Source organism: Mobula birostris, chromosome 9 (genome assembly GCF_030028105.1).
Source record: "Mobula birostris isolate sMobBir1 chromosome 9, sMobBir1.hap1, whole genome shotgun sequence".
NCBI lineage: Eukaryota > Metazoa > Chordata > Chondrichthyes > Myliobatiformes > Myliobatidae > Mobula > Mobula birostris.
Genome location: NC_092378.1, coordinates 128,084,419 through 128,112,168, shown reverse-complemented (window position 1 = coordinate 128,112,168; position 27,750 = coordinate 128,084,419). Strand labels below are relative to the sequence as shown.

The 27,750-nt window shown below is 40.6% G+C and overlaps 1 protein-coding gene across 2 annotated transcripts; it reads right to left on the bottom strand.

Annotated features, from left to right (window-relative positions):
* Positions 1-8,029: 8,029 nt before the first annotated feature.
* Positions 8,030-23,823, bottom strand: arl6ip1 (ARL6 interacting reticulophagy regulator 1). 2 transcript variants are annotated; one of them, XM_072268807.1, is made up of 6 exons: positions 23,670-23,823; positions 16,702-16,835; positions 10,672-10,791; positions 10,189-10,306; positions 9,528-9,612; positions 8,030-8,721 (listed from the first exon to the last, which is right to left on the bottom strand). In XM_072268807.1, exons 1-6 carry the CDS (start codon positions 23,709-23,711, stop codon positions 8,603-8,605), a joined length of 618 nt encoding a protein of 205 aa, XP_072124908.1. In that variant the 5' UTR covers positions 23,712-23,823; the 3' UTR covers positions 8,030-8,602. The 2 variants fall into 2 exon arrangements, with proteins under 2 accessions (XP_072124908.1, XP_072124909.1); XM_072268808.1 differs by lacking the exon at positions 10,672-10,791.
* Positions 23,824-27,750: the final 3,927 nt, after the last annotated feature.

Sequence of the window (27,750 nt, the reverse complement as noted above, 5' to 3'; positions counted from 1 at the left end):
ATTTTTAGAATCTTTCTTAAACAACAGAACAATACTAGCTATCTTCCAATCCTCTGGTATCTCACCTGTCACCCAGCATGATTTAAATATTTCTGCTAGGGATCCAGCAATTTCTGCACTTGCCTCCTATAGGGAACACCTTGTCAGGCACTGGGGATTTATCCACCCTCAATATAGCAAACAACTCCTCCTCTGTAATCTGTATAGGGTCCATGAAGTTGATGACACTTCTATAGACTTTGTATCCATCTCCTGAGTAAATACAGATGCAAAAAAATTCATTTAAGTGTAGCCCCCTGGCCAGCCTCAGGGTCGCTTGGCTCACTGTCGTCTAGGGAAACAGCCCTCGGCCTCGCCAAACTGGGTAATTAGTTTGTGTGGATGTTGTATGATGTACCCACCCCTCCCAAATAACAGACAATACACCAGATATGATTAAATGATTTACAGTTTATAGATATTATGGGAACTATATAATTAATAGAGAATAAAATATAAAAGGAAAATAAAAGGCGCTACACTTATCAAAGTTCAATCTCTTTGTGCACAAACAGTTGGAGTTCAGGACCCTTCTTCTTCACCCTGCAACCCCTCAGACCACCTCGACTGGCCGCCTGGGACCAACAACGGTGGTGGACCAGACACTCCACACAAGTCCATCTCCGTCTCCTCTCCTCGCTGGACGCCCCACTCGGGGTCCGACTCCACTAGCGGACTCACAGCACCTCGTCCATCCTCTGTCTCTCTCTCCCACCTTGTGCCCCAAAACCCCGCACATACAATATCTTACAGACACACCAAAGCATAACAACTATCCCAATTGGTTCATAACATCATCTTATCAGTAACGTGATCCAAACAAACTGCTAGCGGGAGGACTTTCTCAGCAGTTAACATAACAAAGAAGCCCTTTCAATTATAATATAACAAAGAAGCCATTTTAATTAGACTACGCAGTGACATAAAAAAAGAAACCCCTTACATAAGATCTCCCCCATTTCTTTAGGCTCCATGCATGTATTACCATTCTGATCCTTCACAGGACCAATTTTATCTCTTGCATTCCTTTGGCTCTTAATATATCTGTAGAATATCTTAGGATTCTCCTTCACCTAGTCTGCTAGTGCAACTTTATGACTTCTTTTAGCCCTCTTGATTTCTATCTTAAGTGTTCTCTTTCATTTCTAATACTTCATAAGTACGTAATTTTTTCCGACCTGCCCATACTGCTGTGCACCTCCTTTTTTCTTAACCAGGGCCTCAAAATCTCTTGAAAAGCAAGGTTCCCTAAACCTGTTATTTTTACCTTTTATTCTGACAAGCACATACAAGCTCTGTACTCTCAAAATTTCAGTTTTGATGACCTCCCACTTACCAAGAACACCTTTGCCAGAAAACAGCCTATCCCAATCCACACTTGCCAGATCCTTTCTGATACCATCAAAATTCGCTTTTCTCCAATTTAGAATCTCAGCCTGTGGAACAGGCCTATCTTTTTGCACATTCACTTTGAAACATAATGGCATTATGATCACTAGATGCAAAGAGTTACCCTACACAAACTTCTGCCATGTGCCCTGCCTCATTCCCTAATAGCAGATCAAGTATCGCACACTCTGTCATTGGGATTTCTACGTACTCATTAAGGAAACTTTCCTGAACGCATTTGAAAAACCCTTATCCCATCTAGTCCTTTTACAGTGTGGGAGTCTGAGTCAATATGCAGAATGTTAGAATCACCTACTACAACAAACCTATAGCACACTCCTTTACTCCCTGTATACCACCCACAGCTCCAATCTGCTAATTAAATTTGCTGATGATACTACATTGATTGGCCTAATCTTAAATAATAATGAAGCAGCCTACAAAGAAGCCACCACCCTGACACAGTGGTGTCAAGAGAACAACCTCTCCCTCAATGTCGCAAAAACAAAGGAGCTGGTTGTGGACTATGAGGAATGGAGACAGGCTAACCCCTATTGACATCAATGGATCTGAGGTTGAGAGGGTGAACAGCTTTAAGTTCCTCGGCATAAACATCACTGAGGATCTCAAGTGGTCTGTACATACTGGCTGCGTGGTGAAAAAGGCATAACAGTGCCTCTTTCACCTCAGGTGGTTGAAGAAGTCTGGTATGGGCCCCCAAATCCTAAGAACTTTCTACAAGGGCACAATTGAGAGCATCCTGACTGACTGCTATAGGAACTGTACATCCCTCAATCGCAGGACCCTGCAGAGAGTGGTGCGGACAGCCCAGCGCATCTGTAGATGTGAACTTCCCACTACTCAGGATATTTACAAAGACCAGTGTGTAAAAAGGGCCTGAAGCATCATCGGGGACCTGAGTCACCCCAACCACAAACTGTTCCAGCTGCCTACCATCTGGGAAATGGTACCACAGCATAAAAACCAAAACTGGCTCCTGGACAGCTTCTTCCACCAGGCCATCAGACTGATTAATTCATGCTGACACAACTGTATTTCTATGTTATATTGTTGCACATACTATTTATTATAAATTACTAAATTACATTGCACATTTAGACAGAGATGTAACATAAAAGATTTTTACTCCTCATGTATATGAAGGATGTAAGTAATAAAGTCAATTCAATTCAATCTGCAATCTCTCTACAAATTTATTCCTCTAAATTGCTTGGATGGTTTATAATATAGCCCCATTAACGTGGCCATACCTTTCTTATTCCTCAGTTCCATCCATATGGCTTCACTAGATGTGTTTTCCAGTCTCTCCTGACTGAGCACTGCCACGACATTTTCCCTGGTTAGCAACACCCCCCCCCCCTTTAATCCGTCCTGCTCTGTCATTTCTAAAACCAAACCCCAGAATACTGAGCTGTCAGTCCTGCCCCTTCTGCAACCAAATCTCACTAATAGCCACAATATCCTAAGGACATGTGTTGATACATGCCCTGACTCATCCGCCTTTCCTACGATACTTCTTACTTTGAAATATACAGTATGTTGCGCAGGACATAAGTCGCACCAAGCTCAACCTTTTGATTCCTGACTTTACAACAGCTTAACAACCTCTGTCTCTACAGCCTCTCCACCATCAGTTCTGGCACTCTGGTTTTCATTATGTTATGAATTTTCTACACATTTACTATACGTTTCCTTATCAGGGAAATCATTGCCTTGTACTTGTGTGTCATAACCATTACTCATCATGTCAATCCAATTCAGCTGTGCAAGTCTTGCAACATGTCAACATAGATTGCTATTTCAGGAAATGAAACTGTAAATAATTGAGATATACACCTCCCTCCTAATTCACATGCTTATATTTAATCAAGCAACCCCCCCCCCCCCCATTAACCAAAGCTCAGGTTTCTACTTGCACTGACCCTCTACCAATTTAAAGAATAGGGGCAGCAACAACTTGGGAACACCTAAGAATTATTGACTTGAAAACATGTGGTCATACCCACACCCAAAGGACTGCAGCAGTTCAAGAAGGCAGCACACTATCACCTCAGAAAACTAGGAATGGGTAAGTAAACACTGGCTTAGCATTTATATCTCTTGAATTAATAAAAAGTTTCACAAATCATTAATATAATTTCTGACCTCACAATGCAGGCAAAGTTCATGTAGAAGGTGATGAATAAAGCAGGGAAAGATAACTGGATATAGGACAATTTATCAAAAGAAAATGACACTGATTGTCATTATCAGCCTTCAGGCTTTCTGTTAGATGTGATACATCCATTCTTAATTTCTAAAGACTTGGGTAAGTCTTCAATTTTACTCAACCACCTTGCTGCCATGCTCACCAAATACTGCCTGTCAGGGTCATTTATTCTCACCTCCAAATTCAGCTGTTTAGGCCTAATTTTGACCACAGTGAGGTTTTGGATCCACATGATTCTGGTGAAACTCATGTAGTGGTTGTCAATGATACTTTTATCACTTTGTAGATGGATTATGAGTAGTGATAGGCCAGGCTGAATTAGAGTTATGGACCTTTTTCACTTGGTCCATGTCAAGGTTACAGCTGTGCACAGACTCTTTTGCTTGTTCCAATGGAAGATCTTGCTCCCACATAAAGATGTATGATTTCACATACTTGAAGGCTGAAGATTTGCAGAAATACATTGATCAAGGGTTATAGAAAGCCTTTTGGACAAATACAATTTGTCACCTTTCTTCTTGCATCCCTCCCACACCCCCCCCCCCCGCCAAATACACGGAAATCCAAGCTGGTTCCACCTACTTCTTTTAGCCTATACACTTTTAAATCTTTCCTATCTATGTATCCATCTGCCTTTTGAAACTGTTATTGTATCTGCCTCAGTCACTTCCTCTGGCAGTTCATTCCATATATATGTATATACCACCTTAATAAGACTGGGCATTAACCCTAACTATGCCCTCAAATTTTATAGACCCCTCTAAGGAAGTTGTAGCTTGTTCAACCTCTCCCTGTAATGCAGACCTGAGTCCTGGCAATAGCATTGTAAGTCTTTTCTGCATGCTTTCTAGTTTAATGACATTTTTTCTATTGCAAGGTGATCAAAGGTGAACACAGTACACCAAGTGTTGCCTCTGTCCTGCACAACTGCAACATAACGTGTGTTACATACCTCTACATTCAAGGTCCTAACTGATAAAGGGTCTTCCATGTCTCCATTTGATGCCACTTTCAGGGAACCACGTAGTAGAACTCCAAGATCCCTCTGTTCCATAACACTCTAGGGAAAACCATTTATTGTGAAGTCCTACCTTCAGACTAGAACATATATAGTAACTGGATGATGAGGTATGAACAAATAGAGGATAAGAGCGAATTTTCCAAAATGCAACATTTGACATATGACCCAGTTACTCACCTAATTCAAGATCTCACTGTAGTTCTTAATAACCTTCACTATTTACCAAACTACCCATTTTAGGTGTCATCTACAAATTTAGTTACAGTACTGTGCAAAAGACTATGCACATATACATATAGCTGGGGTTCCCAAGACTTTTGCACAGTACTATAGTAATTTTAAATACTGCACTGTACTACTAACACCACAAAATAAATTCATGACATATGAGTGATAATAACACTCAAGATTCAGGGGAGAAGATTTAGGACGGAGATGAGGAGAAACTTTCCCAGAGAGTGGTGAATCTGTGGAATTCTCTGCCCAGGGAAGCAGTTGAGGCTTCTTCATTAAACACATTTAAGATACAGTTAGATAGATTTTTATATAGTAGGGAAATTAAGGGTTATGGGGAAAAGGCAGGTAGATGGAGCTGAGTTCATGGACAAATCAGCCATGATCTTATTGAATGGCAGGGCAGGCTCGATGGGCCGGATGGTCTACTCCTGCTCCTATTTCTTATATTCTTATAAACCTGGTACTGGTACAAATCTCTATGGTGGACTGAAGAGTGAAATCATGGTTGTGAAAAGAGGAAGGGAGCAGGAAGCACCGGAGAGACATTCTGTAATGATCAATAAACCAATATTATTGAATCAAATGATCTTGCCTGGTGCCTCAGCGCTGGGCGCGTCTGCACCTGTGCCAACCCCACTCCTTCTCTGCCACCTGTCCCACACCCCTCCCTCACCATTCCCAAGATCAGATTTACAAACTTGCTCTCCACTTCACATTGGCAAATACAATATTGTGTAAAGTCTGAGGCACACACACATGCCAACTATTATTAATATCAGTTAATCAGGCTGAGCTAGTAAACCTGTATTGAATTCCAAACTCAGAACCCTTTCTTTCATGTGGTCTTAGGTTCCTACCAGCTCAAGAACCATTTTTACATACCCTTTTAGGTTTTTATTTCAATTTTTTCTGCAGACATTGCTCTCATGTGGTTTTACTCAAAGAATGAAAAAGATAGAATAACCTTCAGCTTTTGCCAATTTCTTCAAACAATTCTTTCTTTGAATTATGAGACACTTACCTCCCTCCCAATTCATATGCTTATGATTAATCAAGCCTTTCTCTATCCAAAGCTTGTGTTTCTTATAATAATTCAAAATCCAAGATAGCACTGGCAATATACAATGATATTTTGCAAGCAGCACACCAAACTACTAGATATACTTCTGAACTACGATCACTGCAATCTGCCTTTAAGAAATATACTTTTAAACTAGTGAATTTTGCGTGCTTTTTATGGGTTCTATGATCCTTCTTTGTTTTCCTGTGGGTGCCTGTAAGAAAATAAATCTCTAGGTTGTACATAGTATACATAGTGTACTTTGATAATAAATTTACTTTGAACTTTAATTACATCGACTCAGGCCTAGGGGGCCGGCGTCAGGCATGATGACAGACTCTCCACTTCTCCCTCTCCCTCATCAGTGTTCAGTTCATCTACATTAGCCACGCCACTATCTTCTAGGAGCATGTTGACCATAGTCTTGGGAGGGTGCCCAGGGTTCATCCTCCCATGCTTGGGCTCCCATATGATGACTTGGTTAGCAGGTAGCTCGGGGTGGCGTAGAAGGTGCCCCCCTAGTTGCAGTCTTCTTGCCTCGATTTTAGTGATGAGCATCGGTAGGTCGTCATGGAACTCGACGTTCATCATGTGCTGTTGCCAACTCACGTCAAGAGCCATCCGGAGCATTCGTGTATATCAACCATCTAGAGACTTTCGCATAGTCTTAGTGAGTGTCCACGTCTTGCATCCATATGCCAGAATGGGCTCTATGACTGCTATGAAGATCCTCTTTTTAAGCCCTCTGGTCAGGTTCGACTTCCAGATTTCCTTCATGTCATTCATAGCCCTCCATGCCAGCGCCTTCCGTATCTGTATGTCCTTCTCCGAACTCATCATTCTTCACCCGAGGTACTTGAAGTCAAAAACTTTCTTAATGGTATCATTCTTTACGGTCTTGAGAGTACTTTCATCGCAGTTAAACGCCACGTCTTTTTAGCGTTTAGGTGAAGTCCAACTTTATTGCACTCAATTTCCACTTTTGTCAGTAGCTGCTGTGCTTCCTCCATCTGGTCAGAGAGCAGGACTATGTCATTTGCAAAATCGAGATCTGAGAGAGTAACTGGTCTGACCCTTTTGGTTCGTCCTGGTTTTAAGGTAAAACCAAGCTTGTCATGTAGCTTGACGTAGAGCGAATCAAGGACGAATCAAGGATGTAGGGTGCCAGAGTGTCCCCTTGCAGCACACCAGCTAGGAGCTCAAACGCTGCTGTTTCTCCGTCTGGTGATACAACTTTCGCCATGGTTTTGATATAGCTGGACTGTTGAACTTTAACCGTCTTACCCATCTCTTCTGCATCAGTTTTTTTACTCCTTAAGATAATTCCCAATGCCTTTTCTTGCATTGCATGTTAGATTGTAATAGTGGACACTCATTTCCCCTTTGTCCTCCGTTTGTTCATACCTCATCATCCAGCTATGTGGTACTGGCCTGACCTTGGCATTTGTAACAAAAGCTTGGGCTAATATGCATTCCAACCCAAATTGATTGACAGTTTATATACTGCTATTAAGATACATACTCATGGGGTCAGCAGAATTCCCAAAAGTTTCTATGCTGTAGGAGCTTCCAGACCTGTTAGGAGTATATCCTATTTATAGAAAAAAAATGCAATGAATAGCATTTTCAGTGGAGCAATGGAATTTTATCTAAAGATCTGAGCAGCAGTCACTCTTGCAAACAGATATGCAGTTGCAGAGATTAATGAAGGGGGTAACTAGCTTTTCACAGACTGAAGTGAGGAGAATCAGTCAGTGGTATCAGGTATTGGAAGCTGAAGTCAGCAGTAATATGTCCATACTACCTTGCATTTTACAATGCAATGCCTCTCAAAACAGATTTCTTAAATTCAGTTTCTTCTCTGAAACTGAGACACTTGAACAGAATAAAAGTGAGAAAGAAGATACCAGTAAACACCAGAAATGAAGGCCCTTCTCTGCACATTAAGTACACAGCTCAAAAGCGTACTCCTTTCAATTCTGCATTTACCAAATTCTCCTTATGTACGAGAACATCACAGGAATTATGTTGGAAGATTAATTAAATTCAAGAGTAAATCATCAGATTTTTTTTTTATTTAGTGCGAAGCTTCGAGAGTTTACATTTTTAAAATGACCTAATGTACTTTTGCCACAAATATACACAAAAACATTTATACATAGTGAAAGACAATCCTATTTACATGTGAATTAAAACACAGAATTAAAGTGGTCAGATCAGATATACTTTATGCTGACAAATGGTTTCCATTTACATGCAAGCACTAAAGAATCAGCAATGCAGACCATTGCACTGATATCAAACAATGCTATAGTTTCACATAAGTTTATTATTAAACTTCCAGTGCAATCATGGCTTTAAAAAAACTACAAAACCAGAACAATCAAGTCAGGACAGATTTCTGAAACTAAACAATTCTTGATTTGAAAAGTTAACTTACTTGAACAATGAGAAGCAAACCTAATTTGTATCATGCTCAATTACTATAGACATTTTCTTACTTCTCCTATTCAGACTACATAGCAGAACACACTCAGAACTTTATACTTTTTGATTTAGAAAGTCTGCAAGCTCCAACCTTCACCAGTACTTAAATCACATTTAACTTTGATAAGTTCACCCTCCATTATTCGTTTTTCTTCTCCTTTTGCTTCAACAGCTTGTTAATTTCCCGCTTAGCCATTCCTACATATTTTGTGATTAGTCGATGCCGATTCAGACCAGGCAGCAATAGAATGAAACTCACTGAAAGAAAGCAAAGAATGGCTTAATAATGAGATAATGAACAGCTTGGTTAAAAGGTTGGAGATTAAACAAGCAACAATTTTGCCACATTATGTAATGTACCTTGAGTACAAGATTAAATACAAGAAAGCCAAAGATCAAATCCTAAACCCAGAAAGATTAAATACCGCTTGTCAAAAAAATTTTTTTTTTCCCTCACTAATTCAGTTTACAAATCCATGCTGCTTACTTTACAGATCAAAAATGAACCTGCTACTATGATGAGAGGAAAATAGAAATGGTGAACAGCAAGAGACATCAGTGGAAAATAAAAAAGTATCTTAAGGGCAAAATACAAGTTCAATGAAACTCAAGCAAAACAAATGTGACCCTCTTTACTAATCCAACTTGCATCAAATAAAACAAACTCTGAATAGAAATCTGCCTTAAAAACAGATTCATATTTTCTTTTAATTCCTATAACACTGGAGGGCATTCTTGGCAAAATAGAACATGCAAACTCTTTGCAAAAGACTTCTGAAACCTGGTTTCTGCAGTGCTCTCAACATTGCAGTATTTTAAACACATTTTGTAAAAAAATCTCAACTCAGACACAAGATCCTTGGTAATGCTTAAATAATGGTGTTTCAGGCAGCAACAATTTGAGCACCATGCCCAATTCTGATATGAAACATTATACAATTCAACTTCATAGCAACTGGTTTTGATAGGGAGTGTGTAAAGGTTTACCAGCTTTCTCCTTATATTAATTATCTTTGCTTAACAATTCTAAAATAAATTAAAGTACAAACTCACAGGTAACTTACCAATCAAGTAGGTAAGGAAAAGGTTATGAACCTGTTGCCCAATCCAAGCCACGACAGACAGAACAGTAACCACGGTCATGAAATACTAGAATGAAGAGAATGAATACTATACTAATAATGACACTGGTGAAATGTCTTTACCAGAACTCCTAGGTCCTGCTTCCAAATGTTGGAATACAGGAAGAATACATTCATGGCAAATTAATGGCCCTGAACAACTGGAGATACTGGGAGACAAGCAAGTTAAGAAAATTAATGAACAGTGTGTCATTATAACTCATTAATTCAGGTTTTATTCAAATCCTGACAAATTCCTAATATAGGAAGACATCAAGCAAAGGCTAAATGTCTCTTACAGAGGGACTAGGAAATCAACTTTTAAAAAGTAACACATGCAAAGAACAAGCTTGCAATTAAGTAGAGGCAATTCCCAGTAGTTATTACAGAATGGGTTAAATCCTAACCTAACAACTGCCTATTCCAATGGAAAAAGGTTTGGTAATTATTTTAAATATTTACAGATCTCTATGATGTATAATGCAGTAAAGAACTACCATCTTCCTTTAAAGGAAAATAATCACATACTGTATTCTAAACAGAGTCAAGACAGATTTTCAAAATGTATACTAGGAAGAAAGCTTTTGTAAGATGAATGGCATACCATTTTTGGTTTTTCCTCTTTGAGAGCAAAAAGGCGCCGCCACCAGCCTGCAATCCTACGTTGAGTCTTAACTAGGTTGCTGCAAATTTCATGGAATCGTTGCTGCTGCTCTGTGGTCCTGTCAATAACAAACTTAAGTTCATCAAGAACTTAATGTTACAACTTCTATATTAACATGTCAGTTTTACAGCATATTTTAGTTCCCTTTCAAGAGCAGTTTATTACAAATGTCCTAATAGCACATTACATAATTGTCAGGCTTTACAAACAATCATTAATGGAGATTCCCCTTTCCACTTAAATAATTTAGGACTCAGACTCTGAAACATACTAGTTTCAGGCTTCAGGTGCATTTCCAAATACAGTTAAAAATACTCTGCTCGTGGATATATTCAAAAGAAAAGATGTTCAACCACGTCTAATATTAAATATTGTAAATAAATAAACCAATTCAGTTTGGTTAAGTCTAAACAAGCTTCTCACCATTTATTGGAACCAAACATTTTGAAAGCAATGGTGGGAACAAGGTAATCTGCCAAACAGATCATCATAATAGCACATGAAACACCAGTCAGCACAGAAGGATCCAGCCAGTAGATCAGTCTGTGAAGAAAAGAAGAGATCACATTCAAGAAATCAAAACATATTCAAAACCACTTTTGTTTTGGGGATGGAAGAAAGAAGAAACTGGTTGCTGTGTGGATATAATGGCTACTCAATAAATTAGTGGAATTCAGTGCTGTAGAATTTAAAGATGTACTTTAAGATTGAGCAGCACCCAAACTAAACAATTAATATTCAAGTAAAATGAAGGTCTCAGATGCCAAGCACTAGTATATTGTCACACATACCAAGATACAGTAAAAATAGTGCACTGAGCTAGAATAAAACAGTAACAATGAAAAATAAAGTTGAAAAGCTACCAAAAGAGTGCAGTGCAGGTAAATGATAAAGTGAAGATAATAACAAAGTAGATTGCAAGGCCAAGGGCCTCTTATACAAGAGGTCCATTCAGGAGTCTCATAACAAAAGCATAGAAGCTGTCCCCTAGCCAGGTGCTGCATGCTTTTGGGGTTTTGTATCTACTGTCTTGATAGGAGAGGGAAGAAAAGAGAATGCTCTACCAAGGGAGCGAGAAATAGAGACACAGTCCCATAATGAGGAGGCTGGTTCTTGTGAAGTGCTGTGAAACTGAGTAAATTATACACATTTTTATTCTTTTACACAATTAGTTGGATGGCAGGAAGTAAAATAATAATTTGCAGGTGATATTAAGATTTAAATGAGAAATTGACAAATTTAACAAGTTCCACTTCTGTGACTGTAACTCATGAATTTTCTTTAGAACCTTCCTTCAACCCCCGACCTTTCTCCTTGGACTTGCAATTTTTTTTTAACCATTTATCCAATTCAGTCTCAAATGCCACAACAGATCCTGACACCTTCACACCAGCAGTCGATGCATTCTAGACTCCAAGCAGAAATCTCATATTTTTACACTTCCTCTTGTCAACCTTGGTTCTCCCTTTATATTGTACTGGTGACCTCTAATCTTCAAACTCTCCAAAAGAGATTAGTCTCACTTTACTAATCCATCCACACTTCATTTTATATACTTCTCAAAATTTCCCCCCTGCCTTCTCAAAAGAAAGTAGCCCAAACCTCTCAACATACCCTTGCGACTAGCCTTTCAAACAAGTAACCATTCTTGTAAATCTTGGAAAACAAAAAGCTGCAGGTGCAAAAAGCTTGAAATACCACAAGTTGCAAAACTCAGTAGATCTGTGGAAAGAGATGGTGTTAACATTTCAGGTCAAATAACATTGGTCAATCAGAAAGCAGCCAGTTTCTTCTACTCATACACTGCTTTCAAATTGTATTTTGTTATCCATGTTGCCTCTCCCCATTCTTCCTACCCAAAAACAATTGTGTATTTCTCAGCATTATACTTCCCCTGCCATTTCCACCAACTAGTTTGTATCTTGATACAATTTATCACTATCCTCACTGTAATTCAATCTGACAAATTTTGCATCATTCACAAAATATGGAAATCATGGCTCAAATCCCTAACCCTAGGTAGTTATTAAAAAAAATGTAATGGGCCCAATGGAATCCCTGGGGGTCTGCCACTATCCCTTCCATATGAAAAATAATCATTTCTCACAGATTACATAACACCTTTTCAGAAACCATTAACACTTGGACTAGATCATCCTCATTAACACTTTTCAAGAATTAAAATTTTAGAATTCATGTGATATGGCACATAAACAGAAGAATTAATACAAAAATTAAAATGTTACAAGTGCTTACACTGCAGTGTTTTAGATGAACCATCGCAGTTTTTATCCCACGCTGCCTCCTCATTCAACCAATCACAAACCCTAGATATTCAGTACTGCTTGCCAGTAATTACTTGTAAAGCTAATATTGGCACTGCGTTAACAGTTAATACACGAGATGGCCACAAGATATTCTGGGTTTATGATGCAAAATTGGATAGCAACTGATGCTATCAAGACATCACAAACACAACCTTAATACTACAAAATGAACACAAAATTCACTATGTCTAATGTTAAACTGCAGGACTGAGCGTGGCAAGGGATGATGACAGATATACAGAATGATAATGTAGTACATTACCAATTTTGCTGACCAATGTAAGCAGGAAACAGGCCACTGCTAGTCAACACTTCCCTGTTTATACTGTTAAAGACAGCTTTGAGACAAAAAAACCTTGCAGCCAGCCCCCTTAAGCCTTGCAGAGCAGTGAGTTTTAGCATTTAACACCGTCAATTGTAAAGTTTTGTGTAATGTGAAAAATAAGAACAAAGCATGGAAATTTGCTTTAGACTCAAATTCTATTATCTGGTAACATCAATATTTAATAATGTTCCTTCCCTTTTCTTAACAACACAATTAAGTGTTGCTGCAAGAATTATACCAAAGCAAGTTTCAACAGGCTAGTGAGTATGTACATCAAAACTTGGTATGAAGGCTCAAACGTACAGGATCACAAGAGGATGCAGAAGCTTGTAGACTCAGCCAGTTCTAACATGGGCAAAACCCTCCCCACCATCAAGGTCATCTTGAGGCAGTGCCCCAAGAAGATAGCATCCATCATTAAAGACCTTTGCTATCCGATTCAGGTCCTCTATGTTACTACCACTGGGGAAGAGGTATAGAAGCCTGAAGACCCTAAGATTTGTAGGGATAGTTTTGGGAACAAAGGGAAGTTACGGGTCAGATTAGGATTTAGGGACAGGGATGTGGGGGAATTAGAGGGTAGACCAGAGTCTAAGTTTCTGCTCTGTGTCAGCGATGCAGCCGTGGGCCATCCATGGTCAGATGCCAGGCCAGCAGACCAGCCTGGATGACAGCTGATATCCCTCAGCTTCCCTCGATGGGTTCCACAGTCAAAATTTCCATGCCGGCAGGCAGAACAAAGTCCGATGACCCCCTAGGTATGCAAATCAGCAACACCTAACGTTTGGTGATCTACGGGCCCTGGGGTCAGTGCTGAATTCCAAGGGTCAGTTGAAAGTGCAGAAGTTGAGGCCCGTTGATCGGAGCTGAGTCTGCAGATCTCTGCAAGTCTGCTGGAGAAAATGAAAGGAGAAATGGGGCTTACTCCCCCCCCCCCAACTTGATGTGTTCTGTGCTGTTCTGCCAAGTATGTGTTTATAACGCTAAATAAGATCTTGGTCTTTGTATCTATTCAAACTCAAGTCTACAAAGGGTTAGGATTTCCCCCAACTTTACCTCAGCAGGGTGTACAAGAATTTCAAATTGCTCAGAGAACATTATTATAAATAGACAAAAAGATTAATCAACAACATCCAGTAATTGTGCCTGCAAAAACATCACTACAATAGTTTATTACAAACATTGGATGAGGCTATAAATACAGAACGTGTGCATCCATACATTAAATTTCTTGTTTAAATGCTATAAATGTCACATCAGAAGCTTTAGGTAGCTCTCACAAAAACAGATGTGACCACAGGTCCATTTCTGGCACAGAGAAATAAAATGCTAACCAAATGCTAAAAATCCATCCTCAAATGGCAAAGACCACTTCGTATTGCAATTTACATTTATACACCATCAAGGAAACAAAATTATGTCCAGATACATGTCATAATCAATTAAAAATAGATAAATCACCCTTATTACTTAAAAAAGCAGTTAAAAAAAATTGTTACCCTATTGCAAGAATTTTGTTTGGTCACAGCAAGGCTTTCAAATTGCAGTTTGTATTATAATAACGTGTTCATAACACTGACCCTAATTATAAAAAGTGGACTTAATTGAAATCTTTAACTTCGAGAACATCTTCAAAATCCTTTTCCACATGACTTACAGTTTTGCCCTTAAATATTTAGGTTTCAATTTTAGACTTGCTTTCAATTAAATATTTATTTTTGTCTGATTATGCAAAGGCCACAAGAAAAGCAGCAGAGTAGGCCATCCCCCTTCCTCAGTCCTGCCCAACAATCATGCAGATCACCTGATCTTTCTGCCTCAAGATCATTTTCTAGCACCACTCCTATAACCTCCCAATTCCCTTCAATATAAATAAATCTATCCATCTCATGCTGAACCTCAAGAACCTTTTGGGATACAAAATTCCAGTGTGAAATTTTTCTTTCTGCCAGGTGAAAAAACCTTTCCAGCATCTAGCCTCTCAAGAAGCCCTTGAAGAATTTGATGACCAAAGGATACAGTTAGTTGTATAGTCTGGAGAGAGACCCATCTCTAATCACCAAGAACCATCTGCACTAATCTTATATCAGCCTTATTTTATTCTTCATAAATGCCTATAACTCTCAAGATTCCACTTCAATTACACACAAGGGCAATTTACAGCAGCCAATTAACCTAAAAATCCACATGACTTTGGGAAATGGGAGGAAACCCACATCTCGTCAGGGAGAATTACCTCCCGGCAAGCACATGCTTTCTTAGGAAGACACCTTAAGAAAACTCCTCCTTCCAACACATTAAATACCTTTGGGCATTCTGTAGCCATATTTCTGTAATGACAATTAGGTTATACTATTTTACTTGTATTTGTGCCAATAATACATTTTACTGATGCAAGCAATCAGATATAGCACTATACAAGGGGTCCATTCTCAATAGACAATAGGTGCAGGAGTAGGCCATTCGGCCTTTCGAGTCCACACCACCATTCACTGTGATCATGGCTGATCATCCACAATCAGTACCCAGTTCCTGCCTTATCTCCATAACCTTTGATTCCGCTATCTTTAAGAGCTCTATCCATCTCTTTCTTGAAAACATCCACAGACGTGGCCTCCACTGCCTTCTGGGGCAGAGCATTCCACATATCCACCACTCTCTGGGTTAAACTGTGGCCTCTGGTTCTGGACTCACCCATCAGCAGGAACATGCTTCCTGCCTCCAGCGTGTCCAATCCCTTAATAATCTTATATGTTTCAATAAGATCCCCTTTCATCCTTCTAAATTCCAGTGTATACAAGCCCAGTCGCTCCAATCTTTCAACATATGACAGTCCTGCCATCCCGGGAATTAACTTTGTGAACCTATGCTGCACTCCCTCAATAGCAAGAATGTCCTTCCTCAAATTTGAAGACCAAAACTGCACACAATACTCCAGGTGTGGTGTCACCAGGGCCCTATACAGCTGCAGAAGGACCTCTTTGCTCTTATACTCAATTCCCCTTATTATGAAGGCCAGCATGTCATTAGCTTTCTCCACTGCCTGCTGTACCTGCATGCTTGTTTTCAGTGACTGATGTACAAGAACTCGTTGTACTTCCCCTTTTCCTAACTTGACTCCATTTAGATAATAATCTGCCTCCCTGTTCTTACCACCAAAGTGGATAACCTCACAGTTATCTACATTAAACTGCATCTGCCATGCATCCGCCCACTCACCCAGCCTGTCCAAGTCACCCTCCATTCTCATAACATCCTCCTCACATTTCACACTGCCACCCAGCTTTGTGTCATCTGCAAATTTGCTCACTTTTAAAGACACTTTACAAATGCAACTAGTACTACAAGGATGTAATGAAACTACGAAGATAATTGCAAGTTTTTCCAGCCTTTATAAAATCATTCTTAGGAGAGGCTGCCTAAGTTTTCAAAAGGAAAAAGCAAGATTTAATCATAGGATATAAACAATCAAGTCTCACCCGGACAGGATGAACAATCAGGTCTCATTTCCCTTAGAAAAAATGTCCATAACCAGGGGATACTATATTTAAGGTAATGGCAGGATTACATGAGATCTGAGGAAGTGTCTTCAGCCAGGCCATCAAGGACCTGGAACACTGGCTGAAAGGAAGGAAGAAGCAGACATCCTTACAGAATGTTCACAGCACGTTTTAAAAGCATACAAACTGCTACAACAGACAAAGCTACAGGTTGAATATGGTGGAAGGAAGTATTTGACCAGACATGACAAGTTAATAATCCTCATGTGTCATGAATAACTATGGATTATTCAATACTTACAAAAACACCACTGACACAGCTAACATCATAACAGCAGGAAACCAGGGTTTTTCCCAACGCAAGATACGATCTGCAGCAAGCATCACCTCTCCCCAGCCCTCCAAATGTTCTTCAAGCTGGGCAGTTTCTGCAGCCTGCAAAGTTGTGTAAAATAAAGTTACTTCCAGTTGTTTATTATTGGCTCACCTACTGATATAGTGAATTTTTTTTGCATGCCAACCATATAGATCATTTCAAACAGAAATACAGTGTTACAATTACAGAGTGAATGTAAGGTAGACAAAGAAGTCACACTAATATTCTTTGTCAAAATATCCACTCATCCTCAAAATATACTGGAAAGTGAAAAGCAAGGCTCAAGAAATGATTATATTGGAAACATGGCTACATGTTATACAAGTACTTCGGCTAGCTTTTAGATTACCTGATTACTTAATTTACACACCAAAACCCAAACATCATTATATAGACATGATTATGAATGACACTGGTCTCTTTTTATCATTCTCTGCATACAGCCAGCTTATATGAATTTAAGGAAATTAATTTTCAAATAATATTTTAATATGTTTGCAAGGGAATAATGTGGAAAACGTTTGCAAAAGTCTGGAAATTATGAAATATTATAGTGCACTGGATTCCAATTGTGTTCTTCCAGTGAGATGTCAAAATGCAATTTAAATTTGAATGCCAAAGAGAAAATCTTCTTCCAGCAATTCGGAAGTCTATCCAGTAGTGAGCCAAAAGTCTTCCATGTGCAATATATAATTATCTTAGCCACTGGTTAGGGCAATGACAATCGAAGTGAATAACTAACATTTTGACAGGGATAACAATATTGATTACTACTCAGCAAATCAACCAAATCTGCAGATATGTTAACTTTGCTATAATTAACCCAGAAAGCATCAACAATCAATATTAAAACTCCATTAATAAGGGCCACACATTCTGGAGGATGACTGTGGAACTGTGCCCAACGAGGTAACATCTTCCGAAGAAAAACTACAGGGAAGAAGCGTCCAAGACAAAATAAACATATCAAGTTCTGATTTTAGGACTGAAGTTACTTTTAATTATTGCAATAAATAGTCTTAGACAGAACAAAGATCAGTGAGGCAGACTGGAAGAACTGCTAGCTATGCAAGTCAGGAAAGAATGCAGCATTAATGCAGACATTAAACTTTGGGCAACTATCCACAGGTGTTGATAAAAAGCATTACAATATGTATAAACAACTGGGTACCTAGTGATCACATTACGTGTGTGTGTGTGTGTGTGTGTGTGTGTGTGTGTGTGTGTGTGTGTGTGTATTTTTTTTCAAAACATTGAAATGTAATTTTCCTTAACTCAATGTCAAATACATAGGTTTAACATGAGAGAAAAATTTTGAAGTAAAATGTTTAAAAACTGCAATGATAGGTGCCTGAAACAGGATCCCAGGGAAGACAGAAGAAGCAGAGATGATGATAATGGTTAAGAGGCATTCAGATAGATACACGAATAGAGACAAATCATAAACACAAGAAAGTCTGCAGATGCTGAAAATCCAAAGCAACAGACAGAAAGTGCTGGAGGAACTCAGCAGGCCAGGCAGTATCTATGGAAAAGAGAAAACAGCTGACATTTCAGGCCGAGACCTTTCTTCAGGACTGTAAAGGAAAGGGGAAGGCACCAGAATAAAAAGGTGGGGGAGGGAAAGTAGGACAGCTAGGTGATAGGTGAAGCCAGGTGGGTAGGAAAATTACAGGGCTGGAAAGAAAGGAATCTGATAGGAGAAGAGAGTGGACCACAGGGGAAAGGGAAGGAGGAGCAGACCCAGGAGAAGGTGATAGACAGATAAGAAATAGTAAGAGGACTGAGCGGGAGGGAATTTTTTGCTTAAAAACTGGAAGGAGAAATCGATATTCATGCCATCAAGTTGGAAGCTACCCAGATGGAATACAAGTTGTTGTTGCTCCTCCACCACCCTGATGGTGGCCCCAAGTTGGGATAAGGAGGCCATGGACTGTTATGTCTGAATGGGAATGGGAAAGACAAAGTTCTAAGTACATTATCAAAGCATATATACTCTATACAACCTTGAGATCTGTCTTACAGACAACCATGAAACAAAGAAGCCATTAAGAAAAAAAAATCAAACATCCAATGTGCAAAAATAATAAATCATGCAATCAATAAAAAGCAAGTAACATTCAGAAGTGAAGTAAAGTTCACAAAAATGAGTTCACAGCCACAAAGCCAGTCATCACTGCAGCCGGTTCAGGAGCCCGTTTGTTAGTTGCAGGCCACAGCCTCAGTTCAGCGCAGAGACGAGTGAACCCCCTGAGCAGCGAGACGAACACAGTCAGGAAATACAAGTTATTACAAGCTATGGCCAGTGAGAACAGCATTACTTAAAACCAATCTTGTCCCTTATGGGCATGCTTCCAACATATGGCAAAGCCCTCAGAATAGATTAATTAAAACAATTACTTATCTTCACCAGTCTTTAATTTTACGAATCCTCTATACACTAGAATATGCAAAACTATTCCAACCTGTAAAGTCTAATGATCCACTGAAAGTTACTGTTGTACACAGAACAATGTTATACATATCATTTTAGCTATGGCACAATATAAAAATTATTGTTGATCATATTATTCCTATTTATAGTACATGGCAAACTTTAAAATGACAGCAGGAATTTTGCACAACAGTAACACTTCCTTTATGACTATATCTGAGTTTTTTTTAAAAAACTGTTTATGACATCATATCCCTTTTTTTCAGAAAAGGGTTTTAAAACACCCGTGTGCACATTCATTACAATCTTTGAAAATTCAAATTAAAAATGCAATTCATTCTGATTCATTAGTATATAGTTAAGATGCTTAGCATCCAGTTAGAATAATGAAAGCCATGTAAATAGAAATAAAATTGAAAACAAATCAGTGATGTCTGGTATTATACACAAACAACAAAAACTGGCCATAAAAGGCTGTTTATCAACATTCCAGTTTTGTACAAATGCAGTCCTGTTGTTTTTATATTCCAGTTTAAACTCACTCCAACTTTACAAAAAAAAGATTTGTTCTGCATGGGTACCTTCATAAAAGGTCTCATTAGAGAGGCCACGGAGCAGATGGTGGGTGAGTCCAAGACCAGATGAAACAGCCTTTGAATAGAAGGGCATCCTTTAAGAATAGAGATGAGGAGGAATTTCTTTAGCCGAGGAATGGCAAATCCATGGAATTCATTGCCACAGGCAGCTGTGGAGGCGTAGTCATTGAGTATATTTAAAGGCAGAAGTTTGACAGATTCTTGATTAGTCATGGCATAAAGGGATATGGGAAAAATGGAGGAGATTGGGGCTGAGAGCGAAAATGGATCAGCCATGATGAAATGGAGGAGCAGACTCAACAGGCCAAATGGTCTAATTCTGCTCTTATATCTTATGCTCTTAATATAATCCCTGTTCCTCCACAGCTGGAAGTCATTACCAATTGTCATATTGGGCAAGTTAAATTATTGCAGCAACTTAATTTAATACTTGAGCTTATTTCAATAATCATATTTTCATCTCAATCAGATGACTATGGTTAAAGCTCACTGAAAGCCGCAGAACACAAGGTGATGCTTCAGTTGAGCAATGGGCAAATTCTAAATTATCAGATGTGTAGTTTAAAAAAAAATCAGATAAGCTGACAAACCATATCTATTCAATTGAACTTGCAGAAGCGAACTGCAACAAGCCGAATTCCACAAAAACCTGAACTTTTGTGCTTCAGTAAAGAACATTTGCATTTATGCAGAACTTTCAACATTTCGCTCTCAGGGCATTTACAATACTAACAAGATTCAATACCAAGTCATTTAAATTCAAATGGACACAGAAGAATAGTTGCTAAGACTAGCATTTAATAATTCCAGAGGGAAATAATCACATTACAGAGAAAGGATAAAGTGGGGCTATTTATCAGGTAATATTTATCAGGTATATTAAGAGTAAAAGGATTGTAAGGGATAAAATTGGTCCTCTCGAAGATCAGGGTGGTCGGCTGTGTGCGGAACCAAAAGAAATGGGGGAGATCTTAAATAGGTTTTTTGCGTCTGTATTTACTAAAGAAACTGGCATGAAGTCTATGGAATTAAGGGAAACAAGTAGTGAGATCATGGAAATTGTACAGATTGAAAAGGAGGAGGTGCTTGCTACCTTGAGGCAAATTAAAGTGGATAAATCCCTAGGACCTGACAGGGTATTCCCTCGGACCTTGAAGGAGACTAGTGTTGAAATTGCAGGGGCCCTGGCAGATATATTTAAAATGTCAGTGTCTACGGGTGAGGTGCTGGAGGATTGGAGAGTGGCTCATGTTGTTTCATTGTTTAAAAAAGGATCGAAAAGTAATCCAGGAAATTATAGGCTGGTAAATTTGACGTCGGTAGTGGGTAAATTATTGGAGGGAGTACTAAGAGACAGAATCTACAAGCATTTGGATAGACAGGGACTTATAAGGGAGAGTCAACATGGCTTTGTGTGTGGTAGGTCATGTTTGACCAATCTATTGGAGTTTTTCGAGGTTACCAGGAAAGCGGATGAAGGGAAGGCAGCGGATGTTGTCTACATGGACTTCAGTAAGGCCTCTGACAAAGTCCCGCATGGAAGGTTAGTTAGGAAAATTCAGTCGCTAGGTATACATGGAGAGGTGGTAAATTGGATTGGCTCAATGGGAGAAGCCCAAGAGTGGTAGTAGAGAATTGCTTCTCAGAGTGGAGACCTGTAGTTAGTGGTGTGCCACAGGGATCAGTGCTGGGTCCATTGTTATTTGTCATCTATATCAATGATCTGGATGATAATGTGGTAAATTGGATCAGCAAATTTACTGATGATACAAAGATTGGAGGTGTAGTGGACAGTGAGGAAGGCTTTCAGAGTCTGCAGAGGGACTTGGACCAGCTGGAAAAATGGGCTGAAAAATGGCAGATGGAGTTTAATAGAGACAAGTGTGAGGTATTGCACTTTGGAAGGACAAACCAATGTAGAACATACAGGGTAAATGGTAAGGCACTGAGGAGTGCAGTAGAACAGAGGGATCTGGGAATACAGATACAAAATTCCCTAAAAGTGGTATCACAGGTAGATAGAGTCGTAAAGAAAGCTTTTGGTACCTTGGCCTTTATTAATCAAAGTATTGAGTATAAGAGCTGAATGTTATGATGAGGTTGTATAAGGCATTGGTGAGGCCAAATCTGGAGTATTGTGTTCAGTTTTGGTCACCAAATTACAGGAAGGGTAAGGTTGAAAGAGTGCAAAGGTTTACAAGGATGTTGCCGGGACTTGAGAAACTCAGTTACAGAGAAAGGTTGAATAGGTTAGGACTTTATTCCCTGGAGCATAGAAGAATGAGGGGAGATTTGATAGAGGTATATAAAATTATGATGGATATAGACAGAGTGAATGCAAGCAGGCTTTTTCCACTGAGGCAAGGGGAGAAAAAAACCAGAGAACATGGGTTAAGGGTGAGGGGGGAAAAGTTTAGAGGGAACATTGGGGGGGGCTTCTTCACACAGAGAGTGGTGGGAGTATGGAATGAGCTGCCAGACAAGGTGGTAAATGTGGGATTTTTTTTTAACATTTAAGAATAAATTGGACAGATACATGGATGGGAGGTGTATGGAGGGATATGGTTCGTGTGCAGGTCAGTGGGACTAGGCAGAAAATAGTTTGGCACAGCCAAGAAGGGTCAAAAGGCCTGTTTCTGTGCTGTAGTTTTTCTATAGTTTTCTATGGTTTCTAATACAAGTGTGTGTGGGAGCACGATTCTGTGGAGTCAAACCACCTTTTTGGACAGAATTTCGATGCCAAAAGCAAATAAGATAATCATAGAGCCAAGAAACTACAGATACTAGAAAGACAAGCACATTAAACTGAGACAGTGGTATGGCAGGTTCTACCCAAATGACATAGCTCGATCACAAGCCCAGGGCTGTCCGTATGGAGTTTGATTGCTCTCCATGTGAATGCACGGATTCACCTGGATGCTCTGCCTTCCTCCCACTTTCCAGAGGAATGTTTGCAGATTAAGGACAGAGTAGAAAAATTACCTAATGTGGATGAAAACCGGGGAGATAAAGGGAATAGGATGCAGGGCTAGACACAAGTGGAGACTGATGACAGATTCAATGGCCTACTTCATCAAAAACACGAAAGGCTTTCTGGAGATTAAAACCTAGACAGCTGCAAATGGAAGGATAAAGAAAATCAGGAATGCATTGGGGGAGGACGGTCGGGAAAAAGGAACAAGAGAACCATTGAAGCATTCTGAACTACCGTCATTATGGTTATGTTGTTTGCAAACAATTTGCACACAGCAAATTCTCACAACGACTTATGATGCAGAGAAAAAAAACTCGTTTCAAAATTTCAGCCAAGTCACCCTTAATCTCAATTGCTGCAAATCGCTGGCTAGACTCCCACCGGTGACGCATGAAAGCCAACGTGATTCATGGACAGATGTAGTCGCCCCTGACCTTCCCGGCTTCCACACTAGATCAGTGACTCCGGCCAGAGGCCCTGCCCGGACAGGGGTACAGAGCTTGCTTTTCAGCCGTCCGCCGGCCGCCCGGTAACTGCGACCGGCTTGCGGAGCGCGGACTGAACCCCCCCGCGCGCTCGCGGGGAGCGGACTGAAGCCCCCGCGCGCTCGCGGGGCGCGGACTGAAGCCCCCGCGCGCTCGCGGGGCGCGGACTGAAGCCCCCGCGCGCTCGCGGGGCGCGGACTGAAGAGCTCGCGTGCTCCTGGAGCGCGGATTGAAGAGCTCGCGGGGAGCGGAAGCCACGCCTGGCCCCTTTAAAACGAGGAAGGCGCGGGATCCGCCGCAAAGTGGCCACAGTTCACGGGCCCGGCTTGTAACGGATTACAACAGCGTCAACGACCAGAAATCGGTAATAATCACAGTAAAAGTACAACAAAGAACCGACTCACCAACAAGTTGGCGCTTTTATTGTCCCCTTCGCCGCTCGCCATGGCGTTTTCCAAACAACCCGTCTGCCGCAGTCCTTCAGCGACAAATAACTCCCTGGTCCGTCACTTCGCCCTGCTCCTCGCTGCCCTACTGCGCCTGCGCAGCTTCTTGGGCCGATAGGTTTAGCTCCGCCCACACTATTACTATCAAGTTACGCATCTTGCGCTCCTACATCCTGATTGGCTGCGTTCTGTGCGTCAGCTCCTCGTCTCGTCGTCCTGTGTCGGTTCGAATCTTCAGTCAGGGTGCTCCTGATTGGCTATCACTTTCCATTAACAACATTAGCTCATGTGCTGTGCTGATTTATTTACAGCGCATGATGATAAATGTATGGAGCAGAGTTGCGGGGTTTTAGCATGACGGCGTCCCTTGCTTTTATTTTAGGTTTGTGTAGTAATATTTGTTACATTTAGCTTGGGCAAACTGTCAAATCGTCGGTTACTGCAAGTTCTTGGTTCTTGATCCTCCAAAGTATTACGCATGGAATTTAAACTGGAGGTGGTGGAGGGTAGGCTTAAGAAGGAGATTTTTGAAGAAGAAAAGCTGCCTTAAATTTAATTGGGTTTGGTTGTGTGACTGTATTAGGATTAAGATTATTCCATGCTTTAATTGTGCGGGAGAAAAATGAATTGCTGTACACAAACACGAGGAAATCTGCAGATGTTGGAATTTCAAGCAACACATGAAAGTTGCTGGTGTACGCAACAGGCCAGGCAGCATCTCTAGGAAGAGGTACAGTCGACGTTTCGGGCCGAGACCCTTCGTCAGGACTAACTGAAAGAAAAGCTAGCAAGAGATTTGAAAGTGGGAGGGGGAGGGGAAGATCCGAAATGATAGAAGACAGGAGGGGGAGGGAAGGAGCCAAGAGCTGGACAGTTGATTTGCAAAAGGGATATGAGAGGATCATGGGACAGGAGGCCCAGGGAGAAAGAAAAGGGGGATGGGGGGCTTCCCTTCCTCCACCATCAACTCTGCTCTCAAACGCATCTCCCCCATTTCATGCACATCTGCTCTCACTCCATCCTCCCATCACCCCACTAGGAATAGGGTTCCCCTGGTCCTCACCTACCACCCCACCAGCCTCCGGGTCCAACACATAATTCTTCGTAACTTCCGCCACCTCCAACAGGATCCCACCACTAAGCACATCTTTCCCTCCCCCCCCCCCCCCCGCTGCTTTCTGCAGGGATCGCTCCCTACGTGACTCCCTTGTCCATTCGTCCCCCCCATCCCTTCCCACCGATCTCCCTCCTGGCACTTATCCTTGTAAGCGGAACAAGTGCTACACATGCCCTTACATTTCCTCCCTCACCACCATTCAGGGCCCCAGACAGTCCTTCCAGGTGAGGCGACACTTCACCTGTGACTTGGCTGGTGTGATATACTGCGTCCGGTGCTCCCGATGTGGCCTTCTATACATTGGCAAGACTCGACGCAGACTGGGAGATCGTTTCGCTGAACACCTCCGCTCTGTCCACCAGAGAAAGCAGGATCTCCCAGTGGCTACACATTTTAATTTCACGTCCCATTCCGATTCTGATATGTCTCTCCACGGCCTCCTCTACTGTCAAGATGAAGCCACACACAGGTTGGAGGAACAACACCTTATATTCCACCTGGGTAGCCTCCAACCTGATGGCATGAACATTGACTTCTCAAACTTCCACTAATGCCCCACCTCCCCCTCGTACCCCATCCGTTATTTATATACACACATTCTTTTTTCTCTCTGTCCTTTTTCTCCCTCTGTCCCTCTCACTATACCCCTTTTCCATCCTCTGGGCTTCCCCCTTCCCCCTTTTCTTTCTCCCTGGGCCTCCTGTCCCATGATCCTCTCATATCCCTTTTGTCAATCAACTGTCCAGCTCTTGGCTCCGTCCCTCCCCCTTCTGTCTTCTATCATTATCTCCCCCTCCCCCTCCCACTTTCAAATCTCTTACTAACTCTTCTTTCAGTTCGTCCTGACGAAGGGTCTGGGCCGGAAACATCGACTGTACCTCTTCCTAGAGATGCTACCTGGCCTGCTGCGTTCACCAGCAACTCTTATGTGTGTTGCTGTACACATCTGACTTGGTAGTATTTCAAATTGAGTTGAGTGCCCTTGTCTGCTCCTAATAGGTTTGGGTTTGATGTGGGATTGGTAGTCTATGTCGAGTTGACCATTTAACATTTTGTGAAAACAGGTCAGGCGGTGTGCTTCACGTCTGTCTTGGAGAGAGTTCCACTTTAATGAATTTAAAAGTTGAGTAACGCTTGCTTCTTTTAAGGTTCTTTTAAGTCCAGTCCGCTGGAATATGGAACAAAAGGGGGGAAAGAAGATGATGGGTATCTTGAACAACAGGAATTCTGCAGATGCTGGAAATTCAAGCAACACACATCAAAGTTGCTGGTGAACGCAGCAGGCCAGGCAGCATCTCTAGGAAGAGGTGCAGTCTACGTTTCAGGCCAAGACCCAGGGTCTCGGCCTGAAACGTCAACTGCTCCTCTTCCTAGAGATGCTGCCTGGCCTGCTGCGTTCACCAGCAACTTTGATGTGTGTTGATGGGTATCTTGCTTCTTTTTGCTTCATATTGCTGCATCTGCAGGTACAATAGGCAAATGGGGATTTGAATATAAAATAAAATCTTAATAAATGATTTAAGTTACTTCACGTAGCACCATGGTCCTGGAAAACGTTGTCTCATTTTTACCGGAGCAGTTATGGTTGAAATGACAATAAAGAGTGACTTGACTTGAAATGATACATAGAATTTGGATACATCTTTCCTATGAAAGGAGTACAACCAAGAATCGTCGCACTGATTCCTGGAGAGGCCATGGAGGATTGAATAGACTAGACCTTTACTATTTTGAGATTAGGAGATTGAAAATTATTGTATGTTGAAACAAATTATTGGAGCTCAATGAACAGATGCAGATTGTTTAGAAGTGCTGAGTAATAAAGAATAAAGACATTTCTTCATAGTATTTATTTAATATTTCAATATTTGAGTGACCTTGTATATATATTGTTCAATTAAGCATTCTTGTTCGTTTAAATAATTACTTATGGGTTATACGTAAGAATACAATAATTGCATACGTCACCACGCTCTCACGTTGACGTGCGCGCCTCGCTTAAAGTATAGATCAGGGGTGGCCAATCTTTTACATTCCATGTGTCAATTTTTTCACGCACGAGTTCAGATGTACCATACGACTCTTGTACCCCCACAATTCTTGTAAAAATATGTTAATATAGAACTCGTGCATGAAAAAAATCGACACATGGAATGTAAAAGTTTGGCCACTCCGGTATAGATGAAGTTGCGCCTGTATTTCGGGTCTCATGTCTATCTTTGAATTAATTTAATGTTTTGAAGTTTTAAAACAAAACTTCACTCAGACACCGGTGAATATTTGAAGTTCTGTGCTCCAAAATCCTGCAAAGGATCAGTCATTGATTACATTGAAATCTAAGTTCTATAAATTTTTCGCTAGTAACGGAATTCACTGATGTGAAAATCAGGCAGAAAAATGGCATTGAGTTTGATCATTCATGATCTAATTAGCAGGCATGTAATGCTCTTAATACACTTGTTCCTAATCCTCGTTGCCATTTTGTAACGAAGAGCAGGTTTGAAGTTGAAAAAACAATTTGATGGCATTAATTATAATTCTGCGCAGTTCTGGAGAAGGGCAAAGATCAACAGAAGTGTAAATTTTTAATGGGCTTATTTTCTTAAATGTATGATAAGGCTTTCACAAGAAGTCCCTAGAAATAGTTACTTGAAGGTAAGGCTTGCCTGAGGAGTGAAAGATATTGAGGGATGAGTCTAGAAGGGGGGGGTCCCAAATCTGAACAACTCGAATTCAAACAAAAGGGAAACTTTTAGATCTTGAGAGCTCACTACTGCAAAAATCCAAGAGGACAGAAGTGCATGACATTATTAAAAAGGAAATTAAGGAAGCAGTGAAAAGGCAAGGGTGAACAAATAAAGGCCCAGCCTAACTGAGGCCAAAATCTCACCTGTGGGTGAAGATGAAAGTCATTGCTATGGT